The sequence below is a fragment of the Chiloscyllium plagiosum genome, chromosome 42 (assembly GCF_004010195.1).
Source record: "Chiloscyllium plagiosum isolate BGI_BamShark_2017 chromosome 42, ASM401019v2, whole genome shotgun sequence".
NCBI lineage: Eukaryota > Metazoa > Chordata > Chondrichthyes > Orectolobiformes > Hemiscylliidae > Chiloscyllium > Chiloscyllium plagiosum.
Window position 1 is genome coordinate 19602829 of NC_057751.1, and position 13311 is coordinate 19616139.

At 39.9% G+C, this 13311-nt stretch overlaps 1 protein-coding gene across 1 annotated transcript in view; it reads left to right on the plus strand.

Annotated features, from left to right (window-relative positions):
* The window catches only part of nemp1 (nuclear envelope integral membrane protein 1), a 42055-nt gene that overhangs the window by 21514 nt on the left and 7230 nt on the right, over positions 1-13311 (plus strand). The window contains exons 3-6 of the mRNA XM_043681139.1: positions 7619-7841; positions 8728-8800; positions 11448-11541; positions 12123-12237. Of these exons, the coding sequence (XP_043537074.1) occupies positions 7619-7841; positions 8728-8800; positions 11448-11541; positions 12123-12237 (505 nt within the window). The remainder of the gene's footprint in view (positions 1-7618; positions 7842-8727; positions 8801-11447; positions 11542-12122; positions 12238-13311) is intronic.

Here is a 13311-nt window from a genome sequence, read left to right on the forward strand (position 1 = left end):
TAATATTCACTGCTTAGTTCTAGTCTCCCTCACAGATGAAAACATCTTCTCTAAGGTAACCCTATCAAACCCTTTCATAATCTTTCAAGGCTTTTCAAACAGCACAAGGTTAATTCTCTTTCAGAATGGAGCATTTCTTGTACGAAAGTCATTAGGTTCCACTACTACTTCCAGGTTTTATTTGTCTTGCTAGAGAAGAGAGCTTTTAGCATCAAAATCAATTCAGCATGCCCACTTTCATTGAGGATGCCTCAGCCAAGTAGTAAGAGTGCCACAAGTGGCCTGTTCCAGTCTAGCAATGTGGTTAAGCTGGTGACAGAATATAAGGCCGCATGCACGGTTTCACTCTGAGTCTGATGACAGGAAGTCACTGATGGAAATCCCGTTATTAATTGATAAGCCATTGTCTTCACATGACAACTAGGCTGAAAAGATTTTAAAATTTAAAAAAATGTTTCATACAGTCGGTAAAATAAAACCAACTGCATTAAATGCTGAGCCCACTTTAGTGATTTTATACAACTGCACCAGTTGATAGATTTGATGGTAATACAAGGTAAACAAATGGAAATTTAATGTTTCTACCCACTTAGTCATAGAGTTATACAGCATGGAAACAGACCCTTCGGTCCAACTTGTCCATGCTGACTAGACATCCCATTTCATCCTATTTCCATTTGCCAGTATTTGGTCTATATCCCTTCTTATTCATGTGCCCATCCAGTTGCCTTTTAAATGTTGTAATTGTACCCAACTCCACCACCACCTCTGGCAGCTCGTTCTATACATGCATGCCCTCTGTCTGGAAAAAGTTGCCCCTCTGGTTCCTTTTACATCTTTCTCCTCTCACCTTTAAACTTATGTTCTCTAGTTTTGGATTCCCCCATCCTGGGAAAAACACCTTGACTATTTATCCTATCTGTGCCCCTCATGACTTTATAAACCTCTTGAAGTCTAATCATTTTTAATAATTTAAAATGGCCTAGAAGCATTTAGATTTCACTACAGATGAATAAAGTCCCATAATTACATGATTCTTTGTCACAAAATCATTCCAGGCCTCCTTGTCTTCAGCCACTCTCACTCCTGCTTGTACTTTTTTACAAGCACCTTTTTGAAAGTACAAATAAACAACAACCATTTGATTCTGATCCTTTCTCTTGCCTCAACAAAAAAAATCCATCGTTAGTTAAATGTGTCCTTAACACATCAATGCTGACTCTCCTTCATTAGTCTGCATTTGTTAAAGTGGTTGCTAATTTTCCACTTTTACTGATGTTAAATTGACTGGCATGTTATTGCCAGGTTTGTTTATCTCCTCTTTTGTGTAAGCCTGCAATGATCTGACACTATTCCTGTATTCAAGGAGGATTGGAAGATCACCTCTGCAACTTGAGCCCCTACCTCCCTGAAACTTAGTAAATTAATCATGGCTTTTTACAAGTCCACATCATATGCAAGACTTTTAACAGGTTTGTGTATAGTTGCTTAAATATATTAATAACTGCCCATTTGTCACTCTCAATTTTAGTGCACTAATGTTTGCGTTGTTCTAGCTGCTAGTTAAACATTGGCCAGGTTTATGTATACAGAGGAACCTCAATTATCCGAAGGACACGGACGGGCAGTATTTCGTTCGGTTAATCGAATGCCGGATAACATAGTTTAGCTGAGCATCAGGACCCTGCGATCTTGTCAGATAATCCGATATTCAGATAATCAAATGCCAGATAATCAAGGTTCCTCTGTACACTTGTGGCTACGTGATCATACTGTATAACCTAGCGTCGTACGTGGATCTGCTGAACAGAACTCTTCCAAGTTCTTTGGTTATGTTGGTGCTGTAGTGACCTCCAGTGGTAGGCGGTGTGTATGGGAACATATGAATCTATTGCTTTTTGCTGATTGTGAATTTCCTGTCATGTTGTGCACAGATTCATATGGATTGGATTCTTAGCTTGCAGATGATGCTCCACACATCACAATGTGGATTCTTTGTGCTTACTCCTCCATTACAATCCATTTATCTAATCTTTGTCATCTTTAATTTATGCAGCATTTCAAATGTTTTGTGTTCTGATTCCAGACCAGTCCACCAAATTATGATCTGGTTAGGAACCGGTAATCTTTTACCTTTTTAAAGTAGACAAAAGTTGAGATCCAGAGAACTTAAGAGAATAAAGCCACATGATACTTTGGACAAAGAACAATAATTTACTAGTCAAGTTAAAACAGTAATACAGTGTATTTCTTATGCTCAGAATAAATATATGGTAAATGTGTACAATAGACTGTGATCCAAAATCGCACAACACACAGCAAATACCAAATGTGATCAAGTCAGGTCCCACAGATTTCTTATTCATTTCCCACAGAAGTTAATGATATCATTGGGTATCAACTGTCGTTAAACTTCAGAAGGGATGATAATTCTTCACTTTTGCTAACCTGGTATTGAAACTCTCTGTTGAGACTCACTCTGTCATGGATTGCCTTGAAGTATCCCATTCTAATTGATCACTTTCTTTGGGTTATGTGTTCCCCTAAACTCCAAAACTGCACTTCAGTACTCATTCACAAGCATAATTCCAGCTCTCTATTGACACCTAGCTTCACCAAGTCACTTATGCCCCTGGGTTTTCTCCCAGCTCCAATCACTGTTTGTGAGCTTTTCAACCCCTCATAGCTGCACTGAAGTAGCTCCCCAGCAATATGTATCCTGACTCCGATACGTAATCTCCCTACTAATTCCAAGAACCTCTTCCTGAGTTCTAACACCCCGCAACCACCTAGCTGCTCTTGACTACTACCAACCCCCCGAAATGGAATCTGTGTGGTTCAGCTGCCTTCTCGGCGATACAGCTTACTGGAGCATTCTGAACATGGAGCCTGCTACTGCCTCTGCTTGTTTTCCAACTAACTATGACTTTTTGATTCCTTCAGTGATGTCCAAACTGTCCTTAGTGCAAGGTTATCAATAAGTTACTAAACCCCTTTGCAATTGCTGGGCAAAATTGAATGTTGTCACCTAACAACTCTCTAACAGAGTGTGCTCTGAATACTATAATTCATAGATTGGTGGCTTGTAAACCCAAAACAATCCTGACAATAAAAAGAATCGTTACACCCCATTAGTTTGCTGATACTGACGGTTCTAAGCAAGGATCTGAACCTGGTTTTTTAATTAAATGAAACAAAGCACTGCAAATGCTGGAGATCTGAAACAAAAACAGAAATTGCTGGTGAAACTAAGTTCTGATGAAGTCACCACACTTGAAACTTTAAGTTTATTTTCTTCTCATGGATGCTCCAGACCTGCTGAGTTTCACCAACAATTTCTGGTTTTGTTTCTTATTTTAAAAAAAAGTTCTTGAGTAGGCTGTCTGTCTAACTTCCTGTAGAGAAAATGATTTTGATCTGCTTCAAGAAGACCACCATCATCCCAGTATCAAAAAAAACCACATGCAACGTGCCTTAATGACTACCATTCAGTGGCTCTGACATCCCATCATCATGAGGTGCTTCGAGAGGCTGGTCATGGCACACGGCAACTAGAGCCTCCCAGCCTGCCTCGAAACCCTGCAATTTACCTACTGACGTAACAGGTCCACAGCAGACACCATTTTCTTAGCCCTACACTCATCCCTGGAACATCTGGACAACAAGGACACCTACATCAGACCCTTACTCATCGATTACAACTCTGCCTTCAACACCATAATCCCCTCCAGACTGATCTCAAAAGTCTGGGACCTAAGTCATGACTCCGCCCTCTGCAACTGGATCCTCCACTTTCTGACCCACAGAGCGCAATCGGTGAAGATAGACAACGGCACCTCCTCCATGATAACCCTCAAAACTGCCCCCCCCCCAAAGGATGCGTTCTCAGCCTCCTACTGTACACGCTGTATGCCCACGACTGTGTAATCAAATTCTGAATGAATGCTATCTACGAGTTTGCAAACTACACCACTGTGGTAGGATGGATATCAAACAATGATGAGTCAGAATACGGAAAGAAGATAGAGGGTTTGGTGTTGTGGTGCAATGACGACAACCTCTCTCTCAATGTCGGCAAAACAAAAGAACTGATCATTGACTTCAGAAAGAAAGGTGGGGAACACACCCCTATCTACATCAACAGAGTGGAGGTTGAGAGGGTCAAGTTCCTAGGAGTGACGATAACCGACAGCCTGCCCTGGACTTGCCATGTTGATGCAACACTCAAGAAGGCACAACAATGCCACTTCTTCCTCAGAAAGCTTAAGGACCCTCACCAATTTTGACAGATGCACCATCAAAAGCATACTATCTGGGTGCATAATGGCCTGGTATGGCAACTTCTCTGCCTGGGACTGTAAAAACTACAGAAGGTTGTGTGCACAGCCCAGTCCATCACAGAAGCCAAAGTTCCATTCATGGACTCCATTTGCACTTCTCACTGCCAACATCATCAAAGACCCTTCCCACCCTGGTAATGCTCTCCTACAACCTTTTCTGTCAGGCAGAAGATACAGAAGCTTGTATCTATGGACGACAGTTTCCAGGAACAGCTCCTTCCCTGCTGTTATTAGACTGATGAGTGGACTCTCTAACTTCAAATAATGTTGATCTTGTTAATGTTGACCTTGTTTCATGCACCTGTGCAGTGTAACCTGTACGCCTCACTCTGTCTAAGCACCCTATGGTCTGTTTGTCCTTGCTTACTATGATCTGCCTGCACTGCTTGCAAACAAAGCTTTTCACTGTACTTAGGTACATGTGACTACAATAAATCAAATCAATTGAGCTTATGAAAATAATTTTGCTTGCTTTACGATTCTAATACCTACTTCAAGCATAGGGGAGCCCAAGTCAGCTTTGATATTGGCAGCAATTACAAAAGGATTACTGCACCACTGAGACTCCACTTTGAGCTGCTTTTGGAATTGGCTGAGAGTCACTCAGATTGTAAAGTACATATTGACACCACTGTATCAGTAATGAGTTGCTGCAGAGGCCAGTCTTGAAAGTTTCTGATTTCATGACCAAAGCTAAACAGTTTTTTAAGTCCAGGGATTATTTCCTGTGCATTATGCAAAGTGGAGGATAGTTAACATGGTACAATATGATGTGTAAGATAAATCTCAGTTGTTTACGGCAATGTTTGATAGAGGCGAAGGATAATCAAATCATATCCGATCTGGCCAGGTCTATTATATACAGCCATGAAAACCCAAATCTAATCCTCCTGAGGTCCATGCTGATGCTGGCTTGGTGTAGAAGAATTATGTCTGTCTGAAGGTGAGTAGAGCAGATTGTTGAAACTGAGCGAGATCAGAGTCTGAGGAATTTGAGTGGCCGAAACAGGGAAGTAGACTGTGCAGTGTGAGATTGGTGATTGTTTGTGGAAGCATGTGTCTGATAATAACACAAACCAGTTGAATTGTCAAAAATGAATATTCCTTTTTAATATTGTTTTATTTTGTTTCTGGAGCTTAGGCAGGCTGAATATTTACCCTTGTCATTGAAAAGAACTCCAACTAATTAATTTGATCTGTTAAAATGATGAACATTATTTAGCTTTTACATTCTGACACTGTCAGCTAATGTGGACTTGTGCTTTGGGGTTGAGTGAGTAGATTGGATCAGATTAATTTGATTATCCCACTGCACCAGCATGGAAGAAGTGGCGAGCAGCTTTGGTGAGATGAAGATGGGTTAGAAGAAGTGACATGAGATTTTGCAGGCCCTGAGAACTTGAGATTGTGCGAGAGCGGGATGGGAGAAGTTGTGATTGTGCTGGAAGAAGAACTTGCTCATGCATATTTATTGCTTGTGCACATTTATGATCTGTGTATGGTTCCTGGCTCCGTATAATCCACATTCTTTTCCAAGCACCTATTTAATGTTCAACCTATTTTATTTTTCTGCCTTTTTCAATGAGGTTTTCCCACAGTCACTTCTTCTGTGCACAATGGTTGCATTTTCGTGCAACCCCATGTGATTAAAAAATTATGCTTTAGAAACAGCACTTAAAGTGTTGGCGATGTAATCACGTTACAGTGAACACACGTTTTAGAAGTTCACGCTTTAGAAAGTATGCCTAATTCATCAATCATGTTACAGCGAATTCGCGGTCACAAAATGTGTGTTATAGCAGAGCAATTGTATTTTTAAAGGGCATTGTGACTTTCGTTAAGCAGTTACATGGTTAACAGTAAATTCCCACACAGTTGTCTGAGTGAAATGATTAAAACGTTTAGAAATGCTGAACAATGGAGTGCATATAGAGGTATAGAGATAAACAGATCCTTTGGTCTAACTCGTCCATGCCGACCAGATATCCTAATCCAATCTAGTCCTGTTTGCCAGCAGTTGGTCCATATCCCTCTAAAGCCCTTCCTATTCATTTACCCATTCAGATGCCTTTAAATGACGTAATTGTATCAGCCTCTACCACTTCCTCTGGCAACTCATTCCATACTTGCACCTCCCTTTGCGTGAAAAGGTCCCATTTATATCATTCCCCTTTCTCACCCTAGACCTATGCCCTCTAGTTCTGCACTCCCCTACCCTAGGGAAAAGACCTTGCCTATTTACCCTATCCATACCCTCATGACTGTATAAACCTCTATGAGGTCACCCCTCAACCTCCGACGCTCCAGGGAAAACAGCTTATTCAGCCTCTCCCTATAGCTCAAATCCACCAACCCTGGCAACATCCTTGTAAATCTTTTCTGAACCCTCTCAAGTTTCACAACATCCTTCTGATAGGAGGGAGACCAGAATTATATGCAATATTCCAACCTAACCAATGCCCTGTACAGTCGCAACATAATCTCCCAACTCCATTACTCAATGCTCTGACCAATAAAGGAAAGCATACCAAATGCCTCCTTCACTATCCTATCTACCTGCGACTCTACTTTAAAGGAACTCTAAACCTGCACTCCAAGGTCTCTTTGTTCAGCAACATTCCCCAGGACCTTACCATTAAGTGTATCAGTCCTGCTCTGGTTTGCTTTTCCAAAACTCAGCATCTCTCATTTATCTAATTTTAACTCCATCTGTCATTCCTCAGCTCATTGGCCCATCTGATCAAGATTCCATTGTACTCTGAGGTAACGTTCTTCACTGTCCACTATACCTCTAATTTTGGTGTCATCTGCAAACTTACTAACTATATCTCCTATGTTCACATCCCAATCATTTATTATAAAAGATGAAAAGCAGTGGACCTAGCCCCAATCCTTGTGGCACACCACTGATCACAGGCCTCCAGTCTGAAAAGCAACCCTCCACCACCACCCTCTGTCTTCTACCTTTGAGCCAGTTCTGTATCCAACTGAATAATTCTCCCTGTATTCCATGAGATCTAACCTTGCTAACCGGTCTCCCATGAGGAACCCTGTCGAACACCCTACTGAAGTCCATATAGATCACATCCACCACTCTGCCCTCATCACTCATATAAACTTAAAATACACATATCTTCAAGTGTTTTGTGTAAAATCTGACTCAGTACAAACTGTAACAGTGTTGTTGTCTTTTATTGGTATTGGAACACCTATAAATAATGGACCTCTTAGAAATGTTCATCATGCTATCATGGTTCTTCCTTTATTTATTTCCTTAGATCCGAGTGAACAGCTCTGAGAAATTTAAAGTGAAGCAAGTAGATGATGAAAAGGAGCTAGAAATTGCAGGGGTGTGGAGTTGGATTATCGAGTCGACAGCATCCATGTTAAAGGAGAAAGTGAATGAAACTTACATTAACGTTGATCTTTTCAGCAACAAATCCTGCTTTAAAGTGGAACCGAGCAACACTGAGGCTTGGTATGACGTTCTGTTGACAAGACGTGAGTTTTTTTTAATCAATTTGATCTGTCATAATTCCTTGCATTTTGCAATTGTGATTGCAGCAGAAATTCACTTCCTTACTTTATATCTATGCTGCCATCTTCTCTCTAATAGAACGTCTTTCATAATGTTGATTGTTGCTGTTGAGGACTTTTTTTGTATAAATGTCTTGCCAATTGTTTCTATCCACAGGCAGTTTCCTACAAATTGAATCTAAAGCTTTGTAAACCAAGCCAACGGTTTAAAAACAGGCCAAATCAAAATACCCTCTTGATTTTGGTGAAATGCTTCCTGGAGAGTGTGAGATATGTCCACCATATCACTGATTTTCTGAAAAACAGGGAAATATCACCCTACTGGAGTCCTTCTAACACAGCCTAAATGGTTCCAGAATTATATTTTTACAAGTAAAATAATACAAAGAAGCAGATTGACAAGCAAATTACAAACAAAGTATATGTATATTCTTGAATATAAAATATTCCTTTTTTATTCTTCTCTGGACAACTGTCTCTCTGAGATTCAGTCAGTCTGTGGTGTATGTTAGATGCAGAATATTTCATTCTTATATGTTGAATTGTACTGAGGTCGATGCCTACACACTTCAGCCCTCTCCACAACCTGATCCAAATGATTGTGCTTCACATATGTTTATCTACAGGCTATTTGACTGTGGATTATGGAAACTGCTTCATCTGAACTTGGTGGTCCTGCGTAAATGTTTTTGGGGGGATAAAACAACAGTCAGTTCTAAATTATTTGAACAATTCAGAAAGAAGTGGGGCTCTTTTTAAAAAAAAATTCTTTCTGGGTGAATTTTAAGTCTGCATATTTGTTGAACAACTTCACTGTGCATCCTTCTCAACTCCGTCCTATCCTTTCCAGGTTTTGATCCACAGCTGATCCTTATCTTCACTTTTGGGCTGCTGCTGTTCTTCTATTCTGAAACCTTAAGCAGGTAAGATAGAGGGAAGGAGTAAAATAATTTTGCACGAGCAAATAAATGTTAGAGACACGGCAAGCAAACTAGCTATGGTGATGGTTAATGTATTGTTTTTTGTTAAAAATAAGTAGTTGTCTGCTATTCTCATGGGTGTTGATTTTTTAAAAGTTTTGAATATCTTACTTCAGATATGATAGAAACCTGCTGACACTTTTTTTTATGATAAGAGAAGGGAATGTGTTGGCCTTCTGAAAATATTGTGTAGTATTCTACATGAACAGTTCATCCTTGTCCCCTTGCGCAAACTCTCACTTAGCCATCTGCTCAAACGTAGTCATCTAGAGGTTTCTATCTACCAAAGCCATTTCGACCACTTCTCATTTCCTTTTTAACAGCTACGTTGTCCTGCTTGCTGCAAGTCCTTCTGCAGTTCACTCCACCTCTGCAAAATGTGTCTGTTTCCTCCCCCCCAACCATCCTTTTGTAATATTCTACAAATTCCAAATTTCTCTAGCCTTCCACCCAGCTCAACCAAGGTACTGCACTTAACCCATTCAATAAATTTCTTGCCTGTCTTGGCCCTTGAGGTTCTTTTATCCCTACTGTTTCTATGGTATACTTCCTAATTCTATTCTTGAATCGAAAGGCCACAGTGTGGAGAACAATTTGTGCGTCAATGGCCTTATGTGCAACATTTAAAAGCAGCACAAGAATCTGATGCCTGAAACACTTTAGAAGTACATATCAAAAGTAGGTAGTGCATCTAAAAGCAATGCAAGACCCAGGCAGAAGCAGCAACGCAATAAAAAGGCAGTGCCATTAAATGCCGCAAAAGAACCAGGTGACAGCAGCAGTGCAGCAAAGCAAACCAAAACACGGGCAAAAGGCAATTGAACAGGCCGTGCAGCAAAGTGCATCAGGATGCACAGCGCATTTTAAACGTAATGCAACACACATTCCAGGCAACCACAGATGTGGTTGGGATGAATGGTGCATTTAAAAACTTTGCAAGAATCAAGCAGCAATGGGATTGCAGTAAGGTGCATCAGAATGGGCAGCACGTTTTCAACATAAAGCTATGCACATGCTAAGCAACCACAGTTGTGTTGCAAAGTACATCGGGATAAACAGTGCATTTAAGAACCTTGCAAGAGCTAAGCAGCAATGGCATTGCAGTAAAGCACATCAGAAAAGACAACACTGTTATACGCAATGCATGAGCCAAACAACAGCACCAAGACAGAGGTGAGGAAAATGTCAAAAAGTGACATCGACAACAAGCCCAGGAAGGAACAGCAGAACATCTAACTCAGTTAAGTAATTCATTTGTTATACACCTTTTAAGCTTAAAAGGTAAATGAGTACATATAAATGGATCAGAATAATTAGCCAAATGTGTTAAATTAATATCTCTACATAGATTAAAAAATAAAGTCATTAATTAGATATTAAGATAAACGTTTGCCAAATTAATACTAGGCCTAAAGTGAGTCTATTGGCTGTAGTTGAGTTCAAGGAACTTTAACATTTTAAGGATATAAAGGATAGTTTTCTGTAGAGTTAGTTGCAGAATACAGTCAGATCTTAGAATAAAATTCAGGTGTGGTAAGGGGAGAGTGTGTCTCTGAGCCTGCGGGGTAAAGGGAACCAAGGGAAGATAGTGTAAGAAGCCTCACAGATGCATTCCTGTCCAACTTTGCATGACATAGAATCAAGGCAGGGAAATGAGGTTAAGCTGGAGATTGGCGATGGTCCGACTTGAACAGATGAGTGAACTTGCAGGCTCAATAGCCTCTTGCTTTCATACGTTGATTGTTCACCAGTAGATTAATGATGCGGCTTAATTATCTAAAATCTTACTGTCTTTTTCTTCTCATAACTGGAGGGTATAGTGAATGACAGCTATCTTCACCCCTATACTCAGTTTTTGCCCTTTTTTGTGTCCAGCACCAAATGTGAGGTATGTGTAGATTTCTTCATCTCAAAGATAAAGACTATCTGTTTCCTTACTTGGCTTGATCCCACACCTCTTTCAGATTTTCCCTCATCCCTGACATTTCCCGATTTACTGATTGGTGGTAGTTCCAAATGTTGCGCTCTCATTGAGAGACCTATTTGGCTGTAACCATTTCTGCATGCCTCACTCGCTAAGGAGCCATTGCATAATCAGATTTGAATTCTTAATAGAATCTGACCAATTCTCTTTGTCCTATTGCTACGACATGACCGAGGTTCATGTCCAATCCAGTGAGTTTTGATCTGAGTGGGGCTTGCTTTCTTGCATGAATTTTAGAGCGGACAGAATCTAATGAATTTACCCCTGATGCCTTTCCATGCCATCAAATGAATGGCTCTGGATTTGAGGCCTGGTGTCAGTCAGCTGATCAAACTCTGAATTGGAATGTTGTGCTGAAGGTTGGGAAGAAAACATAGGAAAAGTTGACACAATAGTAAGGAGCAATTTTTTTTTCTTTCAAAAAAAAAGAGGCCAGATAGTTTTGAATTTTGGTTGCAGCAATAAGAGTTTTGTTGGAAGTCTGTTTATAATTTTTGGCTTTTTGTGTTTATAGAAGATACCAGCTGGTGCTAGGGGAGATATGCTGTCATGTTGGTGTTGCTATTTTACATATAGATCAAACATATTTGACATTCTTCCTTTCAGGAGTCAGCTTTTCTTCTACACAACAGGAATGGGCTTTGGAGTTTTGGCTTCACTCCTCATTCTCGTCTTTGTCCTCGCTCGTTTACTCCCCAAGGTAGGTTGATGAGCACCTTTCCCTAGTGTGAAAAGTTTACTCATTTCTGTTTCTGTAACCTGTTTTGTGAGCATGACTTGGTACAGTAATTGAGTTTTTTTGTAATAATGATGAATATCTGAACATCTTCACATTTTTTGTAGCCGTTGTCACATTGGTGTTTCCAAACATAATGCATGCTTGGTACAAGGTGAAACCCGTGTGAAATGTTCCAATCTCCAAAGAGGAGTCATTTCTGTACCACTGTGAATTTTGTCTTCAAAATACTTTTAGTGAACTTATAATATGCTGAATTAAGAGGAGTTATCTGCTATGTGTATTGCCGGAAGCTGGGTAGAGACATTCCGAGTTACTGTTTTATCAGAGATACTGGTGTATTTGAATGGGATGGTTTGTTGGTTAAGTGATTATTGTGAAGATTACTTTGGGGAAGAACAAAATTGACTGTTCAGAAAGTTGGAGTTTTCCTTTAGTATCTGAATGTTGCTTTGACTGTTCCACGATCCAGGATGAATGTTCCCCATGTAGTTAAACACCAAAGAAAATTGTTAACTTTTCAAATTTTTTTCTCCCTTTTGTAGAAAAGTTCTCTCTACTTGCTGATGGCAGGCGGTTGGTCCGTGTCTCTGTATCTGATCCAAGTGACACTGAGGAATTTACGTTTTCTGCTAAGAGAGTGTTGGCAGTATGTTTTAGGTAAGACGGTTTACTGTTTTTAATGTAGTAGATATAGAATTTATTATAAAATGAATTCCAGTAGTTTGATTCCTGCAACATCTCCATTTTCTTGGTGCAGAAGGAGGCCATTTAGCCCATCATGTCTGCACCAGTTCTCTGAGCGTTGTGACTTGGTAATATTCCCCTGTTTTTTTTCTCATAACTCTTCACATTGTTTGTGAGAAACCAATGCTCTTTTGAATGCCTCTATTGAATCTGCCTCCACCATGCTTCCAGACAGTGCATTCCAGATCCTAACTACTTGTGTGAAAAAGGTTTTTCCTGTGTTACATTGGCTTCTGCTCTGTTTAGTCCCCTCATGATTTTGAAAACTTCTTTCAAATCTCCAGTTAGCCTTCTTTTCTTCAAAGAAAATAGACCCAACTTCTCCAATCTATCTTCATAATTGAAGTTTCTCATCCCTGGAACCTTGCTTGTAAACCTTCTCCACTCTCCAATTCATTCATGTTTTTCCTGAAGTATGGTATCCAGAACTGTACATGATACTCCCACTGAAGTTGAACTAATGTCTTATACAAGTTTAACATGACCTCCATTCTCTATGCTCCTATTAGTAAAGTGATAGCTTTTACTCTCATTTCAATAGGATTTTGCAGCTAGTGACTTTACCTTCAGACCATTACTTCAATTGTATAATTATATTGGTGTTGAGGTTAATAGCCAAGGATGAATACACTGTCTTGAGATACTGAAACTACATTCTCTTACCATTGGATATAAAACCGTACCTCCCGTGATACTGGATAAACAAAACTGAGGCTAAGTCCTATCTTCGGAACTTTTATCTCCCAAGTGTTTTCTCCTTTCCATTAAAAAAAACGTGAATGAGGCAAACATCTTCCATGAGGTTCTGAGCTATATTTCCAGAGGAGAACTCAGTTTAATTGATTTGTGTTCTGTGTGAGGGACCAGATCAGAAACTCTCAAGCTCTAGTATTTTTTAACAACTGCCTTTGTGGGAAAAGAGCCAAAACTCACTCAGCTCTTGGGAGTATGTGCAAGTTGTTTCTGCTTCCATTGTGTGGGATAGTT